At 39.7% G+C, this 18,118-nt stretch overlaps 2 protein-coding genes across 4 annotated transcripts in view; one reads left to right on the top strand and one right to left on the bottom strand.

Moving 5' to 3' along the window:
* Positions 1-18,118, bottom strand: part of DCP1B (decapping mRNA 1B) — a 49,378-nt gene that overhangs the window by 22,085 nt on the left and 9,175 nt on the right. Inside the window, exons 2-3 of one of the 2 annotated variants that reach the window (XM_063134897.1) lie at positions 5,258-5,324; positions 340-449 (exon numbers count right to left, since the gene is read on the bottom strand). In XM_063134897.1, the coding sequence (XP_062990967.1) occupies positions 340-449; positions 5,258-5,287 (140 nt within the window). In that variant the 5' untranslated portion in view covers positions 5,288-5,324. The remainder of the gene's footprint in view (positions 1-339; positions 450-5,257; positions 5,325-18,118) is intronic. The other variant, XM_063134896.1, reaches the window with a different exon arrangement.
* Positions 9,621-18,118, top strand: part of CACNA1C (calcium voltage-gated channel subunit alpha1 C) — a 609,442-nt gene continuing 600,944 nt past the window's right edge. For both annotated transcript variants that reach the window (XM_063134894.1, XM_063134895.1), the window contains exon 1: positions 9,621-9,791. In XM_063134894.1, the coding sequence (XP_062990964.1) occupies positions 9,653-9,791 (139 nt within the window). In that variant the 5' untranslated portion in view covers positions 9,621-9,652. The remainder of the gene's footprint in view (positions 9,792-18,118) is intronic.

The following is an 18,118-nucleotide window of genomic DNA, read 5'->3' as shown; positions in this document are numbered from 1 at the left end:
CGCTTGTGCCTGTTTGGGACACGAGCGGCATGGGAAGGACTCAGCCAGCACTTGAAGGAACCAGTTTCTGCAAGTGCCAATCAAGTTGCTTGCTCCATGCCTCTCTCTACATGGAGAAAAGAAAAAGTAGGTCAGGCTGGTGTGATGATGTCATGGGAGACAGAAGGGCTTTGGGTGAAGCCCCACCCCTGTGCTGTCTTCTGGCCCACCAGCTTGGTGGGGGAGATCCATCACCTGGACCAAAATAGGTTGACTGCCCCTATCTAGTTCTGTAGTATCTTAAAGACTATATTGTGGCATCTTTATCATGTGGTACTATTTAACTTATTCATAAATGACCTGAAGTCAAGGGTGAGCAGTGAGATTGCCAAGTTTGTAGATGAAACTAAATTACTCAGGATGTGAAATTCAAAGCAGACTGTGAGGAACTCCAGCAGGCTCTCTCCAAACTGAGTGAATGGACAAGAAAATGGCAAATTACATTTAAGTAAGTGAGAGCAAAGTGTTACACATTGAGACAAGAAGTTCATATATGGGATGTGTTGAAATCCTTGAAGGCCTGCTATGCATTTTGAGGATAAAATCACTCATAATCACTCTGATACAGACACTTTCATTGATAGTTCCAGAAGTTGTGTGCAGAGCACCATTTGGTCTAAAACTTCCTGTTAGAGCAGTACGACAATGGAACCAATTACCTAGGCAGTTAGTGGGCTCTCCCACCCTAGAGGCATTCAAGATGCAGCTGGTCAGCCATCTGTCAGGTATGCTTTAAGATGGATTCCTGCATTGAGCAGGGGGTTGAACTCAATGTTCTTTTAGGCCCCTTCCCACTCTACTATTCTATGATTCTAGGGTCTGATTCAATGGGATCAGTTTTAGTTGCTGCAGTCTGAGGGTGTAGACAAGGTGCTTGGAGAAGTCAGTCCAAACCCTCTGTATTGTTGATTGTTGCCCATCTTGGCTTCTTACATCCAGCAGAAGGGGAGTGACTGGTGAGTCCAGGAGGTTATTAATGCCTCATTGAGAGGTCCTGCCTGGCTTGAAGCTGGCTGTTGTGAGGTCACTTCTTAAGAAAGCCTCGCTGCACCTAGAAGCTTGTAACAACTATCGCCTGGTCACAAATATCCCCCTTTTGGGTGGTCCAGGTCCAGGCTCTTTGAGATGAAACAGATTATCTGGATTTATTTCAATTGCGGTTTAGGCAGGGGGGTTGGCACTGAAATAGACATGGTCACCCTGACAGACAACCTCTGTCTGAAGAGTGACAAGGACAGCACAACCCTGTTGATTCTCCTTGAACTTTCAGTGGCTTTTGATATCATCGACCACGGCATCTTGCTGGACCAGCTTCAAGAGTTGGGGGTCATGGAGATATGGTGGTTCCCCTCTTATCTGCAAGGTCGATTTCAGAACGTAGTATTTGGGGACCTCTGCTCAATCTTATTTGAGTTGTGGAACACATGCTCCCAATGCTCTTTAACATATGAAGCTGCTGGGGAACTGGAGGAAGGTGTCATCAATATGCTGATAACACAAAGCTCTGTTTCTCATCTGAATCAGGTGAGGCTGTGGAGGTGATGAACCACTGTCTAGACTCAATGATGGGATGAATGAGGGCCAATAAACTGAAACTGAATCCTGAAAGATGGAGGCACTCAGGATTGATGGCGCGCAGCTTGGGAGTGCTTCTTGATCCAATATTGTCATTAGAGATCCAAGTGGCCTCAGTGGGTCAAAACACCTTTCAGCAGCTGCAGCCTTTCCTGGATAAGGATAGCTTTGCCATAGTGATTACTTGTTAACATCCAGGTTGGGTTAATGTAATGCATTATATGTGGAGCTGCACTCGAAAATGGTTTGGAAGCTTCAACTTGTGCAAAATTCAGAAGCCAGAATTCTGACTGGTTCATCTCAATGAAGCCACATTACCACAATTTTTGAGAAATTACATTGACTCCCTATTTGCTACCAAGCACAATTTAAGGTGCTGGTTAGCACTTTTAAAACCCTAAACAACTTGGGGCCCAAATACCTGAAGGGCCACCTCTTCCCATTCATTAAGATCTTCAAAGGAGGCCCTTCTCTGAGTATCATCAGTGGAAGAAATACACAATGCATTTTAAAAAGAGAGGGTCTTCTCTGAAGTAGTAGCACAACTTTGGAATGCCCTAACAAAGGAGGTATGATTGGCACCAACTTTTCTTGTCAGAGTCAAATGAAAATGTTCCTTCTGGCCCAGACATTTAAAAATGTAAAAGTTATATAAAGTTAAAATTTTCAAATGTTAATTTTAAAAAACGTAATTGAAAATTGTGTTTTTATTTGTTCTGTTGGCTGTTGCTGCTCTGTTTCCCCCCTTTTTTCCTTTTAATTTATAAGTGTATTAGGGGGGTTATATTGGATTTGTTTAAAATGTTGTGTACACAACCCTGGGATCCCTTGTGGACGAAAGATGGTTTATTTATTTCAAATATAAATAGCTAAATAAGGTGGGGTTTGAATTGGCTGTGACTAACCCAGGAAAGAGACCTTTGAAACATGGTAGATAGCTTACTGAAAATGTCAACTCAGTAAGCCATTGCAGTCAAAAGGCAACGGGGAGAGCAATCCTATGGCCAACAGACAGCGTCTGGGGGGCATAGGATATTTCAGGTTCCTGGATCGGAGGCTGGAGACAGCACTCCAACCTTGGGGGCCAAGAAACCAAGCTTCCCCCCTTGCAGCCAGGGGTGAAAAGGGGACTGTCAGTTGATGGGGAGGGGAGGAGACTAGGGAGTCGGGGATCTGAGCGCTGTCCCCAGCCTCCTTCCCTTCCCCGAAGCCTCCTCTAGATGGGCAAAAATGCCCATCTAGCTAAAACACAGAGCAGGAAGCACATGCATTGGCTACATGTAAGCCTCTGAGTTTGGAGGCTTATGAGTACCCAGAGCAGATCCAATAGGACTGTGCCATTAGTGTTGGAAATTATTAGGAAAGGACTTAAAACTATCAACATCATCATGACTTCATATAAACCTATGGTGTGGCTCCATTTGGAATACGGGGTACAGTATCTCTCAAAGAGGATATAATAGCAGTAGAAATGGAGAAACCAAAATGATCAAGAAGCAACTTCCCCATGAGGGTATTATTTGTGGCTTTTTAAATTGGGAAAAATACCACTTAAGGGGAGAGATGGCAGCGTTTTAAAAATTATGAATGCTTTATGGGGTGAGAGAAAAAATTTTTCCTTCTCATAATACCAGAACTCCGGTTCATCCAATCAAATTGATTGGTAGTAAATTCAGAACAGAAAAAGAACTTTTGTAAACCAAATATAATTAATTTATGCAATTAATCAAAAGATGTGGTGATGAACACTAACTCAGATGATCTTTTAAAAGGGTTAGAGAAATTCATGGAGAATTGGTCATGAGGAACATTTTTTTGATGGAAAGGTGGGGTATAAACATAAGGAATAAATAAGTAAAACAATTAGCCATGATAGTAAAATGATGCCCCATTGCTCAGAAGTAGTATGTCTCTGAAGGCCAAATATTTGGGGGTGGGAGGAGAGAGATGTTTCCTTCATGCACTACTTCTGGGCTTCCTGGACAGATCAGACTAATGGATGTTCAACTTTCTGAACAGTCATCATCTGTTGAAAGTACTTCAGGTGATTGTAAGCCTATGCGGCAGGGTATTGCTGTTTACTGTTTTACTCTGTACAGCACCATGTACATTGATGGTGCTATATAAATAATAATAATAATAATAATAATAATAATAATAATAATAACAACAACAGGGCACTGGACTAAATAGAACCTTGGAGTGATCCAGCAGGGTGCTTCATGTGTTCGTATCTCTGTGGGCCATTTCCCAAAGAAGTTGAGTAGAGACTTTGCTCAAACTTTGCATGCGGGAAATAGTGAGGCTGATTTGCTAAGGATTAGGATTTAGGATTTAGATCAACCTTCCCCAGCCTGGTGTTCTCCAGATATGTTGAACAGCAATTTTCATCAACCTCAGCTATAGGCAGCTGGTTGGGGATGGTGGGAATTGCAGTCCAACACATCTGGAGGCCACCAGGTTGGGAAAAGTTGATTTATTAGAACATAAACAGGGTATTATTTTGTGAGTATTTGGTTTTAATGTTTTTTAGAAATGTTTACTTTAATGTATTCTAATCAATTCTCTTTGTAAACCACTTAAAGATATTTTAATATGGTAGGTGGTATATAAATCTATTAAATAATAATAATAATTTACTGGACTTTACCTAAACAGCTTTAGAAAGTTATAGCCCAAACATGCTCTATCTGACCAACTGTAGAACATGACGTTAGATACAGAAAGAAACATGGGAATCAAAGTAACTGGAAGGCTCATGCACGTGGCCCAGTTTTCATTACCCCACACATATGGCAGCATGATTCCCTCTTCCCTTTCTTGTCAGTGCATTAAAACCAATCTCTATGTATGATATTAAGCACATATATAATCTTTATTGAAAATGTCTGGTCCGTGATTTGGTTGTATAATTCAATTTTTATTGAAGGTATTAAAGCATCTGTTTCAGCAGGTTAATTTAAAATCACCCCTATTTGAAACTGTTAGGAAATAAATGTGCCTGTTTTTGCATTTGCCAATCTAAGGAAGGGCAACAGCAATTCAAACCATGCAAAATAAAATGCCTAAAGAGATACAAAAAAATTAACATTTACCTAAATTTGTAAATACCTGGCATTTTTCCTCCCCAAAGTGATTAAAATAATTATGTTAAAGAAAATAAAGCTCTCCTCCTCCAATAAAGAAAACTTTCACTCAACTACTCCAAAATATATTTATAAAAATTAAAGAACGTATTACTGAAATCAATGAGACTTACTTCCATGTAGGACTTCAGTCTTAAGGCACAATCCTATACATGTTTACACAGGGGAGGAAAAACACTATAACTCCCACCAGTCCCCAGTCAGCATATCTGGCCCTTATTGTGCAATCCTAAGCATGTTTAGACAGAAAAAAATCCTACAAGTCCCAGCACAACCTAGCCATTGAGGGAATGCTGGGAGTTGTAGGACGTTTTTCTGTTTAAACATGCAAAGGACTGCAGCCTTAGTTGATTTTCTGTGTGATCTGAGAGTCTACGTTGGCAATTTTAACCTAGAGAGACTTAATGATAAAATGTTCACTACAGTAACAGTGATATAACATGCAAAATACAAACAAATAAAATCCCCAAAGGCCTTCTTTGCCCATCAACACTTACTTTTTCATGAGCTCTGCAATTCTTTGGCATTCTTCCTTATCATAAAACCAAATTCCATAAATGGACACTGTAAATGCACATCAAACACAAATGATGAAGAACACAGCATCATGCCTGCCAGCAGCCCTCTTTTGCAAGGATAGCCAAATATTATTTACAAAGGGTTTTCTAATGCTTTAAAAATATTTGTAAGACTGAAAACAGTTGCATTTTACCTTCCCTTTTACTTCTCCAACAATCACTTCCTATATGATGCAAATGTATAGCTAGGAAGTTTCCATCAGCCTGCTCTAGCTGTTCGGGTTAATGCTCCCCTCATTCAACAGCTCAAGATAAGCACATACACCCCTGATGTGTCTTGTGGCTTCACTGGTTTGCCAAACAGCCAGTATTTTACTGGTCTGATCAGTAAAACTATGTTTTCTATTTAACTAGTAAAGGGTTATATCTAATCTTGGTCCTACTTAGAGCAGACCAACTGAAATAAATAAGATGAGTTAGACTAAGATCGGATACAACACTGGATACAAAGCCAATAAACTCCAGGTTCTCCACCCATAGCTAACCATGTTTTGCTGTGGCTAAGTCCTTGCCCCTAGCCCCTCCCCTTACCTACTAGATACCTTGTTGGCTCTACCGTGACCAGTCAGGTATTGCCCAGGCTGTACTTGCCATAGCTTTGCTTCATAGCCTCAACAGAAAAGCCTGCATTTTTAAATCAACAACTGAAACTTTAAATAACTTCAACATTTGACTGCTGGAAACCATTCCCATCCCTTGCATGACTGGGCAATGTCCACCCAACAGCAAGACTGGGAGCTAGGGATACTTTCTGAACACTAAGCATTGTCTAAGAGATTGGAGTCTTATGTTTTCTTCTATGTCAGGGGGTGAGTAACTGGCGACCCTCCAGATGTTTTGGCTTACAACTCCCACCATCCCTCGCCATTGACTATGTTGACTAGGGCTGATGGGAGTTGTAGGCCAAAACACCTGGAGGGCTACAAGTTGCCCACCTTTGTTCTACATGATCATTGGGGTGGGGGTGAGGGAGTGCTGATAAGGAGAGCTAAGATGGAAATTGGAGATTCTCATATCACTGGAAAATGATGAAGTCTGCTAAGGGGTTACTTTTGAATATGGAGGCATGATCTTCACTACAACTGCACAAACAGCAGCAATGTTTAAAATGCTGTGCCCATTTTTTGTAGAACATTTTCTAATACCCTCCCAGATTTTTGTATTACTTGTCTAAATAAAGCATTTAACACAATAGGTTGCAATGGCTCCAGGATTCCTGTATACATAACTCAGGAGGTGCTGTTGGTTTTAGATTGTGCAAATATGTCCACATTTTATACAGAAAAAGGAAATTAAACCTTAAAGCATTGTGGATATAACACAAGCTAACAAACCCCACCCCAGAGACATTTAACAGAAAACCTATTGAAAGTGATGACGAGAGTAATTTTAGTTCTCATATTGTCTCTCTCTGTGTGTGTGTGTGTATCTATCTATCTATCTATCTATCTATCTCTGTGTGTGTTTTCAAGCAGAATATGAAAATATACTTCATTCTCAGTCCGCATGAAGACAGAATTTAATCCCACATCTTCAGTAATGGCATTTTAGGTGCTTTCCACAATTAAAGTTTGGTTTTTGGACACCCAGAGCCTAAACACATTAACTTGGATGTTAGTTCCACTGATGTCAATGGGACTTACTTCCAATTAGGAGGTTATAACGTTTATCAGGACGTTAAATGGCACTGAGTTCAAACGGCATTTTCTTGCCTGCACCTTGCTGCAGTTGCACACCATGCAAGTAACAATTCCACCCTCTCCAATGACCTCAAAATGGGATAGAAAGGGAATGTCTGCTGCCACATATCAGGGCTCTCCCTCCCCAACCCTTTCCAGTTTCCCAGTCCTCTGAAGGTATCACCTATAATTTAACCATGGCAATCTAATTCATGATAATTATTTAGCTCTCCTTCTAGGTGCTTTCTGTGTTTATTTTTAATGTTTCTACTGGTTTTATATGTTTTATTGATTTTATTTCTGTAAGTTACATTGAGTATCTGCTTCAAAGAAAAATGTAGATAGATAAATAGGATATATACATACACACACACACACACATATATATACACACACACACACATTTAAAAGGGCTGAAGATATTGTATACCAAGGAATTTAACAGGTTAAGAATGCAACCCACAGCCAGTCTTTTGTAGTGCAATCCCAGTAAAATCAATGAAACTATTCCTTAATCAATGGAAGTAAACTTGTCAATTACAGTAAACTTGTCAATTACAGCTAGAACCTCAAAATCTGTCTGAATGGGTCTCCTCAACAGAAACTTCAAAGATTTAAAAAAGAAGGAGCAATTACTTCTACGCCATCTTTATGGATATCAAAATGAGAGATCTCATCTCCTGAAAACATAACTGTGATGGATATAACTGTGATACATACTATTAATACAAGCATGATCTGACATTATCTGGTACATAACGTCCACGAAGGCATAGGGTTAGGGAGCAGGAAAGTATGTATTTTTGTTAGATCTCACTCCTGTGAAGGCAAAGACAGAGGCAAAGAAGGCAAAAGCAGCCTGCAGAAAGCAAGCGTAAGTTTCTTCATTGCTCATACAGCAAGAAAGCCTGACCCAGAAGCTTTTATCAGAGACAGAGAGTATCAGCTAAATCTGATACTATTGGCGCAGAGAGGTCTCTTTGGCTAATGAGGCTAGTCTCCCTGTAATTCTCCTTTGGCCTGAGTAGAGTAGACATGTACAGGCAAAATCCCCACCTTCCATCCCACAAGTCACTAGTATTCCATTCCTAACATCATACCTTATTTAAAAAGATAAGTAAAGTATACATTGTAAACTGCCAAAATAAAAAAAAATACTTCATCTTTTCTTTAAGAAACACCACATTCCCCAATATGGCACACTTCACCTCTATTTCACATAATGACAGACCATGTGACTTCACAAATGTGCACACACATGCATTGAGGCTGGTGATACCTGCACATGTGTAGGGTGTGGGACCTCAGTTGCCTACTTAAATATCTCAATCCAAAAAGAACTGCCTAAACCAGATGCCTCAAAGCAAATGAAATCCATCTCTATCCCAACATGACCAGTTATGGCTTAGTATTGGCAAGAGCAGAAAACTCTCTTTGGTCCAAGAAAACTGTGATTGATTTCGGGTTGAAAGCAAAAGGATTTATAACTCCATCGTAGTATTTATTACTGGTTCCTTTCATTAAATAAAAACAATGGTGCAAATGCCACAGGATCACCAACTCAGAAAAAGAAAAATGGCACTTTAAATGAGTACAGTAAAGACAGAAGCAAGTGGGAATTTCAACAGTACCTTGAGCAGTGTTATGACACAGTAAGGAATGTATGTTTACAAAAGGGGAAGTCTCCTGTCTGGAAGAGACTAGTAACCAGATAAATTGTATTAATCTGCATAAAGTCTGAATATAAAGTGAAGGAAACACAGCCATTAAAGCATGCTGCTCCTGAATGATTTACAATCCCAGACACAAAAAGTGAGCCTCTTCACCCATCTTCTGAGGCCAATCTGTGGAGCCATTGGCAATTTCAAGATTAATTTCACTGGAAAGGTTGCATAGTTACAGGGTAGACTGCATTCCTTTCCTTTTAAGGAGATGCTATCCTTCACTTATTTGTTGGAAAATATGTGAAGGCTAGTTTTAAGAACAGACACTTTACATGAGTCATATTATATGTAGATGAAAGGATCCAGACATGCATTGCATGATCTGTATTGCATTAGCTTCATGTGTTTATTACCATTTTGTAACTATATTAGACTTTTCTCTCTCCCCCCTCACATATATATATAGTTAATATCTCTGGAAAACAAAGTTTTCTTGTTGACTGAAGCCCAGAATGTCCAAGAACCCCTTTAGAAAGACATTTTCCTCCAAACACAAGAGTACGTTATCAGAGATGGTGGTGGTGATGATGTATGAAAACCAGAGACCTCCATGACTCAGGGAGGTGATGAACTGACAGGCAGATGGAGCCCATTATCTTCACTTCTCAGTCCAAGATTTCTGTAAAACTAACGGAGGAGGAGAGGGATTTTAAGCAAGCATAAGGCACAGACTGTAAGCAAAAGACTGGGAGGAAGAACTGAAAAAGAAAAGGGCAACACATGAGACATTGCTCAGATTTAAAGTGCTTTCCTAAAAACTCTGCATTATGGCCATTTAACGCACATTTGCTATCTTCACATATTTTGGGGTGATTAGGTTTGAATACTTCTAAGCTACAGTGCCACCGAGGAGAGAGTTTACTTTTGCTATTTATCTATTTGGGCTGTGAACATTCATTTGGAAGAACAGGATGTTTCAGACCATTGTTCGGCAAGCTACTTCAGCATATCGTCCACTCCCTAAACACCTGCCGGGGGAGCCCGGAGTGAAGTATACTGGCAAGATGGTCCATGAAACCCAACTCAGCTGCTTCTACATTCCGCCTGGAGGTAAGGAGATAATTCTTTGAAAAGAAACTCTATTTTATGGCATCTGAAATAACGTAGTGAAATGTGAAAACTGCAGATGAAGTATTCCAACATTCTGTTTCTAAATATATGAGAGAGAGAGAGAGAGAGAGAGTGCTATAGAATTTGCAGGGCCCTTAAAGAGATATATATGCAGGTTCAGCAAATAATGTTGTATCCTAAGCACCTAATTAACGTCAATGCTTTTCCATCTAGAAAGGTAAAATAGTGAAGGAGGCGGGGAGCAAGGGAGATATACAGTATCTAGAGTGCAGCACAAGATCTAGGAGCAGGGAATGTAGAACTGGAGAGAATATTGCAATGTACCAGAAGTCAAAAAGTGCTGTGCAGCACCTCCAAAAGATAATCTGTTGTACTAGAGACTAGCTTTTATAGGCTACAGCTCAATTCATCAGAGGCACCTTAATTTATGCATTTGTAAAATTTCATAAATCTCAACAGACATTTATCTACGCCACACCACACAACCTGGGCATTCTTTCGGAGTCTGTCACCCTCCAAGCCTCCCTTCCTCTTCCCTGTAGCCCCAATGAAATCAATGGGGCCTATGCATAAGTAACTTGGCAGAGGATAGATCTAGCCTTTTAAAACTCTGCTAACAATACTGATTTCCAAATGTTTAGCTTATGTGTAATTTGAGTTTTCCTATCCCTCATTATTCAAAGGTTAGTACACAGTCACACAGGATTTTGATTGACTTTATCTGTTTGCACAAAATCAGAATACAGAACCTCTGTCAGTGGGTATTCTGTAACAGGAAGTAACAGGAATAGAAAGCACTTGAAATGTCTCTCTTAAAAAAACACAACCAGTGTCCCAACTTTTAACTACTGTCTACTTGGTGTGGCTTATCTTATCTCGAAGAGATGTCCAGAATTTCCAGTTGGCAATGTGCTCTCAACAAGAAATGTCCAGACTAGTCTGTTGCCCATGTTCAGAACCCATAAAGGGAAACTCTGCTATTGTATGGTGAAATGAATTAGTTACTTTTATGAATTACACTCTCATCCTCAGAAAGCTCCAAAAGTGCCTTGAGTATCCCCTCTCAGATACATTTCCCCTCCCACTCCAAATTGGAGAACAACCCAATGTAAAATCAGCACTAGATGCTGACAGTCTACATAGCACTGCTATCTTAGGCACTTAAGTCCATCTCTTTTCACATACCATAGCTTTGCTTTGATATAATATTGAACATTAAAATGTAGACTGAACCTAATATAGTTGTGAATTACACATGTATTCATGTGGTGGTTGCAGTGAGAAACTGATGTTTACCTGTACACTTGCAGGAGAATTAGGCAGTCCCATTAGTTATGTGAATCATTTGAAGTAAAATTATTTTTACCATTATACAAACAGCCCAGCTAGCATATAAACTTAACAAAATTGCCTTACACTGAATCAGAGACCATTGGTTCATTTTGCCCAGTACTGTCTGCTCTGATTGGCAGCAGCTCTCCAACACCTGAAGCAGAAATCTTTCTGATCCCTGCTACACGAAATTCATTACTTTGTGATGCTGGTAACTGAACTTGGGACCTTCTCCACACAAAGCATGAGCTCCAGTACTGAGCTATGGCACCTGCCATGAAGGCTGCCACAAATGACAGGTGCTATTTGCCTTGAAAAAAGGGATACCGTAATGGAGGCAAAGCATACGCTGCGCTGCATGTTAAACTTTAGTTTATGCTTAACTTTAGAACTTTTGCTCAAAAGATATTCACAGCTAGCATTTTCATCAGTCACTATTCAGCGGTGTGTTTCCTGGCAGGAACGAAGGTATCTTGTGTATTCCACCTATTTTGCTTCTCTGGACTCTCAACTAGGATCACATGATAAAACTATCACATGTTCTGTTATAAAGTCACATGTTCTGACTTTATACTGCTAGTTTTACCCTACCCTGTGGCTGTTTGGTGCATTCTCTTCCCCTCCTTATTGCTTTATTATGATTTTATTAGAATGTAAGCCTATGCGGCAGGGTCTTGCTATTTACTGTTTTACTCTGTACAGCACCATGTACATTGATGGTGCTATATAAATAAATAAATAAATAATAATAATAATCTGGAATCTAGATGATATGTTTTTGAAATGATTCCATCTGTCACATGAACAACAATTCCCCACAATTACTTTTGTTACTCAAAAGGTCTGATCTGCCAATGAACTTTATTAATGGTTGATACTACACTACTTGGATTAATATTTTTGAGAGAAGGAAAGGTGAATCTGAAAAGTCCTTTGTAACAAATAAGAAAAGAGAGCAAATAAGAAAAGATTTTTACTATTATTATTATTATTATTATTATTATTATTATTAACTATATTTATATACCGCTCAACTTCCTAACACAGATTCCAGAGCGGTGAACATAGGTATAAACAGTAAAAGAAAAAAAGATTTAAAAAGCAAATTAAAATTGTTCAATTTAAAAACAAAGGAACCAGAAAAACAGTGGCTAGTCAGTTGAGGACGGCTTATCGAAACAGAGTTGTTTTCAGGAGGCGCAGCCTAGTGTTGGCAGTCTGTCAGTTGGTGTTAGCATTTTTATCTTGTTCTTTATCTCTTTACGTGTATGTTGGATGTGTATTGGTACAGCTAGGGCTTGACCTTGAGGCCAAAGTCCAGGACCTTGGAGCCCAGGAAACCCTTTCTTGCCTACCAGCAGGCAAGAGAGGGCATAGAATCATTGAATAGTACAGTTGGAAAAGACCTACAAAGCCATCAAAGCTAACCCCCTGCTGAATGCAGGAATCCACTTGAAAGCATAGAATGGTAGAGTTGGAAGGGGCCTATAAGGTAGCAGCTAACAGGCCCAGCATCTGGTTCACCATGGGTATACTGGGGTCCATTGGATTGATACTGGTCGCCTTAGCAGCCTTTCTTAATATTTTTAATATATATATAGTTAGGACAATCGATCAGGCATATACCTGATAACAGATGCTCATTTTATTATTTTTACTTTAAAATATACTATCCTTTTCTACAACAAAATGTTGCTAATTCCCAAGAAAATGTGTAGAGTGGCAGGACAGCAAATTCCATTTTAATCGCATAATCAAGATGGTGCTATAATTTAAGTTTAGTTAGTTTAGTTAAGTTAAGTAAGTTTAAAAGTCAAAACTGCACATGCTCAAGAATTTATTTATTTTTATTCAGTATTTTTGGCCCAGTATTGGGCAAAAGGCAGGATACAAATCATCATCATCATCATCATCATCATCAGGGCTGGCAAACAGGTTTTGTTGTTCTAGTAAAACATGAAATAATGCAGTGTGTGTGTGTGAGAGAGAGAGTGAGACTGGGAATGAATTGTGTTCTTCACAACTGAGGTAATACACAAGGCCATCAAAAAGGGCCCCCTGTAAGACCACTAAATCCAGGGTCTAGCATTATCTAGTTGTACCACTGTGTATGTGCATCACTACAACTGTTGTAGCAGCATGTGCTTTATGCATACACAACCCCACCAACTCCAAATTTTACCAGCTGCCAATGTAGGCGTTATCACAAAATTGCAGAATTGAAGATTTGTATCCAACATTAGTCCTACTTAGAGTAGACCCACTGAAAAAAAAGAAAACGTATGTTAGGCATGAAGCTGCATCACACCGGGGGTTAACATGCTCCCTACCTTTGCTTCTCTGCCCGTGTTTTTGTTCCTCAGTTACTTTTTCTTTTCAAAAGAGGAAGTACAGAACGAGCACGAGGCCCATTGAGTCCACTGTTCTAATGGCGCTGCTTCTCCTGCACACAGCAGGAGAGAGCAGCAATTCCAAGTTTTAAAAAAATTGGACTTAATGAGGGTTTATTTATTTATTTATTGCATTTCTATACCACCCAATAGCTAGAGCTCTCTGGGCGGTTCACAAAAATTAAAAACATTCAAAGCATAAAACAACAGTAGAAAACCATAATATAAAATACAATATAAAAGCTCAACCAGATAAAAACAGCAGCAATGCAAAATTACAAATTTAAAACACCAGTTAAAATTTATTTATAGGCTGTTAAAATGCTGGGAGAATAAAAAGGTCTTCACCTGGCATCTAAAGGCATATAATGTAGGTGCCAAGCGAACCTCCTTAGGGAGCTCATTCCACAGCTGGGATGCCACAGCAGAGAAGGCCCTCCTCACTTCCTTTGGCAGGGGCTCGCGAAGAAGGACCCCTGAGGATGACCTTAGGGTCCGGGCAGGTACATATGGGAGGAGGCGTTCCTTCAGATAGCCTGGCCCCAAGCCGTTTAGGGCTTTAAATGTTAATACCAGCACTTTGAATCGGGCCAGGGCCTGGACTGGCAGCCAATGAAGCTGGAAAAGGACTAGCGTGATGTCACGCAAGGAAGGCCAGAAGGGGCAGAAGGTGCGCGGAAGGCAGATGATGTCATGTGAGGAACTTGAGCAAACTCCGTGATTGCCCAGTAACGAGCGTGCAATAAAACACTTGTCAGATGGAGCTTTAACACTGGATACACGCAAAATATTCCAACCATTCTTCTAGATTAATACTTTTCAAACTCACTTCAGGGAACCCCTTCCTATGTGTGTACCACAGAACTCCAATATCTTGCAGATCGTTGTGGGATGTGTCTGGAGGCATGAACTTGGCCGGGCTTCATTATTTACCTTATGAGACTGCACCCTAAAACCCACCCAAGACTTTCTTGCGACTGCACAGTGTAGAAGACTGGTAATGGTTGTCAACCAATCTTGCAAAAAGTTTGTCCACTATTACTTATTCATTATTTATCAACAGTATTCATAGGCTATCCTACAGCAAGGGTTCTCAGGGCGTCTCACAACTTGAAGAACTTCCTGATAATCTTCTTTTTAAGGTGCATTCTCCTATCGAAGTTTAGCTATCATTATAGCTATTTTTGTTTTTGACACTGCTGCTTTAAATAATCGTGTAGAAGTACAGCTATACCATTCCCTCAATTCTTTAGCTATGATGTTCATCTTCTTCCCACTGATCTTTTTCCTTCAATTTTCCCTTGTAAAATACCTTTCCACTGATGTTTATCCCAGCTGTTTGTTCGGCGAGTACTTCGTTAAATAAAACTTCGGAATGCAATTTGAACAGTACAGGTGATATAACGCAACCCTGTCTCACTCCTCTTTGGATTTGAACTTCTTCAAATAATTCTCCATCTATACAAACTGAGGCTGTTTGATTCCAGTACAAATTTTCTATAATCCGAATACCCCGGCTGTCAATATCAGTTATTCTCAAATATGTCAATCAATCGCTCATGAAAACTTCATCAAATGCCTTCTTCTGAGGAACCCAGTTTTCCAAAACATATTTTGTAAATCATTGATATAGTACATTCTCCTGCTCTCAGGTGGAAGACTGCATATACATTAATTAATTCACGCCAGAAATACCATCTAAAGATTTTTTGGTGCTCCAGTACTAGTCCACCTCATACAATAATTTTGTCTATATTTGTGACAGATTTTGAGCCAGCATCTCGGCATTTATTGGAGAACAATGATATTTCCTTGTACAACATAGGAATGTTTTATCTCTCAAAAGCAAAACTTTTGAGTCCCTCGCTGTTACAAATAGATTTCAGTTTCTTTGGATACCTGCACCATGAAATCAAACTGGTTTCAAAGTTTGTTTAATAGAACGTTGCAATTATCAACACACTTCAAAGGTTTTCATTTAATTCTTCAGTCCTCCTACTTGACTTTCAAAATTATGATATTGCTAGAATTGTGTTTAATAATAGCAAGTGCTCATTTTTATATTGTACAAAATAGCTTAACCAGCATTAAAATACAGACAAAAATATGTTATTCAAAATCACACATAACAGAAAAATAGTTTATAGGTATTCAAGGAACTTAAGTAACAGCCAGTGTAATGACAATGCATAAAAAGGTAATTTTCTTACAGCAAGCACTAATTTTGCTTCCAAGCTATGGTTAGCTGGGCCAAGCAAATAGCTATTATTGAATTTACTCATGCATGTAGTTGGGGTCATGAAACGTATTTGCCCCTAGAATGGAGATGCTTTTGACTAAACATTTGAATTGAAGAGGGGATGGAAAAACATTCAGTTGAAGGACAAAAGCAAACAATGCATTCATTCAGATGATCATATCTGAGCTCATTAAGAAGAGATATGAATGAGCCTTTTGCCTTGTGAGCAATCAAACCCAGAAGTATCTAATCAATCATAGTTTCCCATTTCATCTAAACTGGTTACCAGGTTTGGAACAAACCGAGATCCAAAAACAAATTCTATCAGTGGTTTAGGATCCTGGGGCAGGATCAACAGGGGCATTCTGTGCATGGCCAGCCCCACCAGACCCAGTGCGCGCACAGCCCCTATCTCTGGCCACTGCAATGTAGCACTTCTGTGGGCAAGCCTCCAAAACGAGCAGAAAAGGTTGTTTCTGGAAGGGACGTGAACTGCCCCTTCCAGAAACGAGCATTTCCACTCCTTTCGGGGCTTGCCTGCAAAAGTGCTACGACATGGCCGCCAGTAGTAAGGGGCCAGTAGGGCTGGGCCAGTAGGGCTGGGCATGTGCAGAAGGCCCCCATTGGATCCTGCCCCTTGTTTGCTGGATTGCAATGTGAAGAGGCTGTTTGCATAGGGGAAAAGCTCATTTGTATTTCATCTTCATAAGCAATGATATAATGGTCTGAACCACTGTGTGAGGATGAACTAAAACAGTCAGCTTATTTTAGAAAGTATTAAAAGGAAGCGGAGAAGTGAATTGGGTCGATTGTCATACACATGCCACATTTTACACCTAGAGCACTTCCAATGCAAGTGCTAAACACATGCTTAGTTTCTCCTACTGAAATCAAAAGGGGACTTAAAAGTGCCTCACCTGAATTGGATGGTACTCTTATGTCAAACATTTCATTTCATTTCATTTCCTAGTTTGCAGTCTCCTATCTCATCATGATAAAATAATGTTGTAAAAACTATTCATAGTCCACCATCACCAAATCTAGCAAAGACTGAAGAGTTAGGAATAATAGGCAACAACATAATAGACAAAAGAATGCTGATGAATGCTGTATTGTTAAGGATGCCATCTTGCTCAGGCTTCCCAACTGGATGGCAAGCAAGAGAAGCAGAAATTAATTCTTTTTATGGAAAGGGGAGGGGAAGGAATGTCCTGCTTCCTGTTCTTTGTCAATTATAGCAGTGCTTTTGTTCTCATTGGCCATATTTTTATATAAACTCCAGAAGAGACACCAAGATTATTCAAGTGTCAGCAGAACAATTGCAACAAGCCAGTTATAATTATTCATGAAGCTATGGTAGCAGGCTTAATTCAAAGTATGTTTCATGTGACTTAGCCATGTGGCTTCAGTTCAAGGTAAGCCTTCACCATGCTTAGGGCCAGTGCTAATGTTTTCTTAACATTTATGGCTCCCAATCGCGACGATTATAAAGAGAAAGCCAATGTTACATGTGCATCAGTCCCAAATCCTAAAAGTGCCCTGATTCTCACAAAGAGGGTATCAATACTTTTAAAAGAGTACCTCGCTCTCTATATTTCCTTGAGCCCAACATGTAAACCTGAGGGGAAAATCAACTCTTGTGATATTACGTGAGCAATCAGTCTGTGTACAAACATTTATATCACAAAAAAACAATTCAGCTTTTCTCATCGCTTTCATGTGTTTGTTACGCCTACTAGTCTAATTTAATTTTAAAATATAGAGAACTCTGTAATATCTTAGGCAGATGGATTGTTTATTAATATACATTTGTGAAAGTCCTAGCATAATAGAGCTACAAGCTGTTCTGTCACTAGTTGCTACTGTTACATAAAAACTAAATAAGGGGCAATTGCACATGACATACAAATAAACCTCAATGCCACACTTAAAAAAAGCAGCTTCAGGAGAGGGAAATTTAGAATAGAGAAGGGGGCACTTAACCCTTTGTGTTCCTGTTGCTTCTCTGCCCAAAATGCCCCCTGGCTGTTTTTCCCACCATGGGGTTCTAAACCAGTATTTTCCTCATTCTTTTGGCAAGTCTGTTCTTGCTGTGGCCAGGCTGTTCTGTATTTTGGATCTCTGGATAGTTAGATGGCTAGGAGGAGGATGAACTTTCTTCCTAGGTTTGATTGTTGTCAAGATCAGCAGGGAGAAAAGTCAAACCAGCCATCATTAAGGGTGACTGAGCCCCCTAAGACGTTATTCAACATAGTTAAACCCTTGCTATTATACCAGTAACTTGTCTAAACATATAACTCAATGGGAGTTACTGGGAGAACTGAGCCCACTTGTCTGAACATAGC

This window comes from Elgaria multicarinata, chromosome 9 (assembly GCF_023053635.1).
Source record: "Elgaria multicarinata webbii isolate HBS135686 ecotype San Diego chromosome 9, rElgMul1.1.pri, whole genome shotgun sequence".
NCBI lineage: Eukaryota > Metazoa > Chordata > Lepidosauria > Squamata > Anguidae > Elgaria > Elgaria multicarinata.
This window is presented reverse-complemented; position numbering and strand designations above follow the sequence as displayed.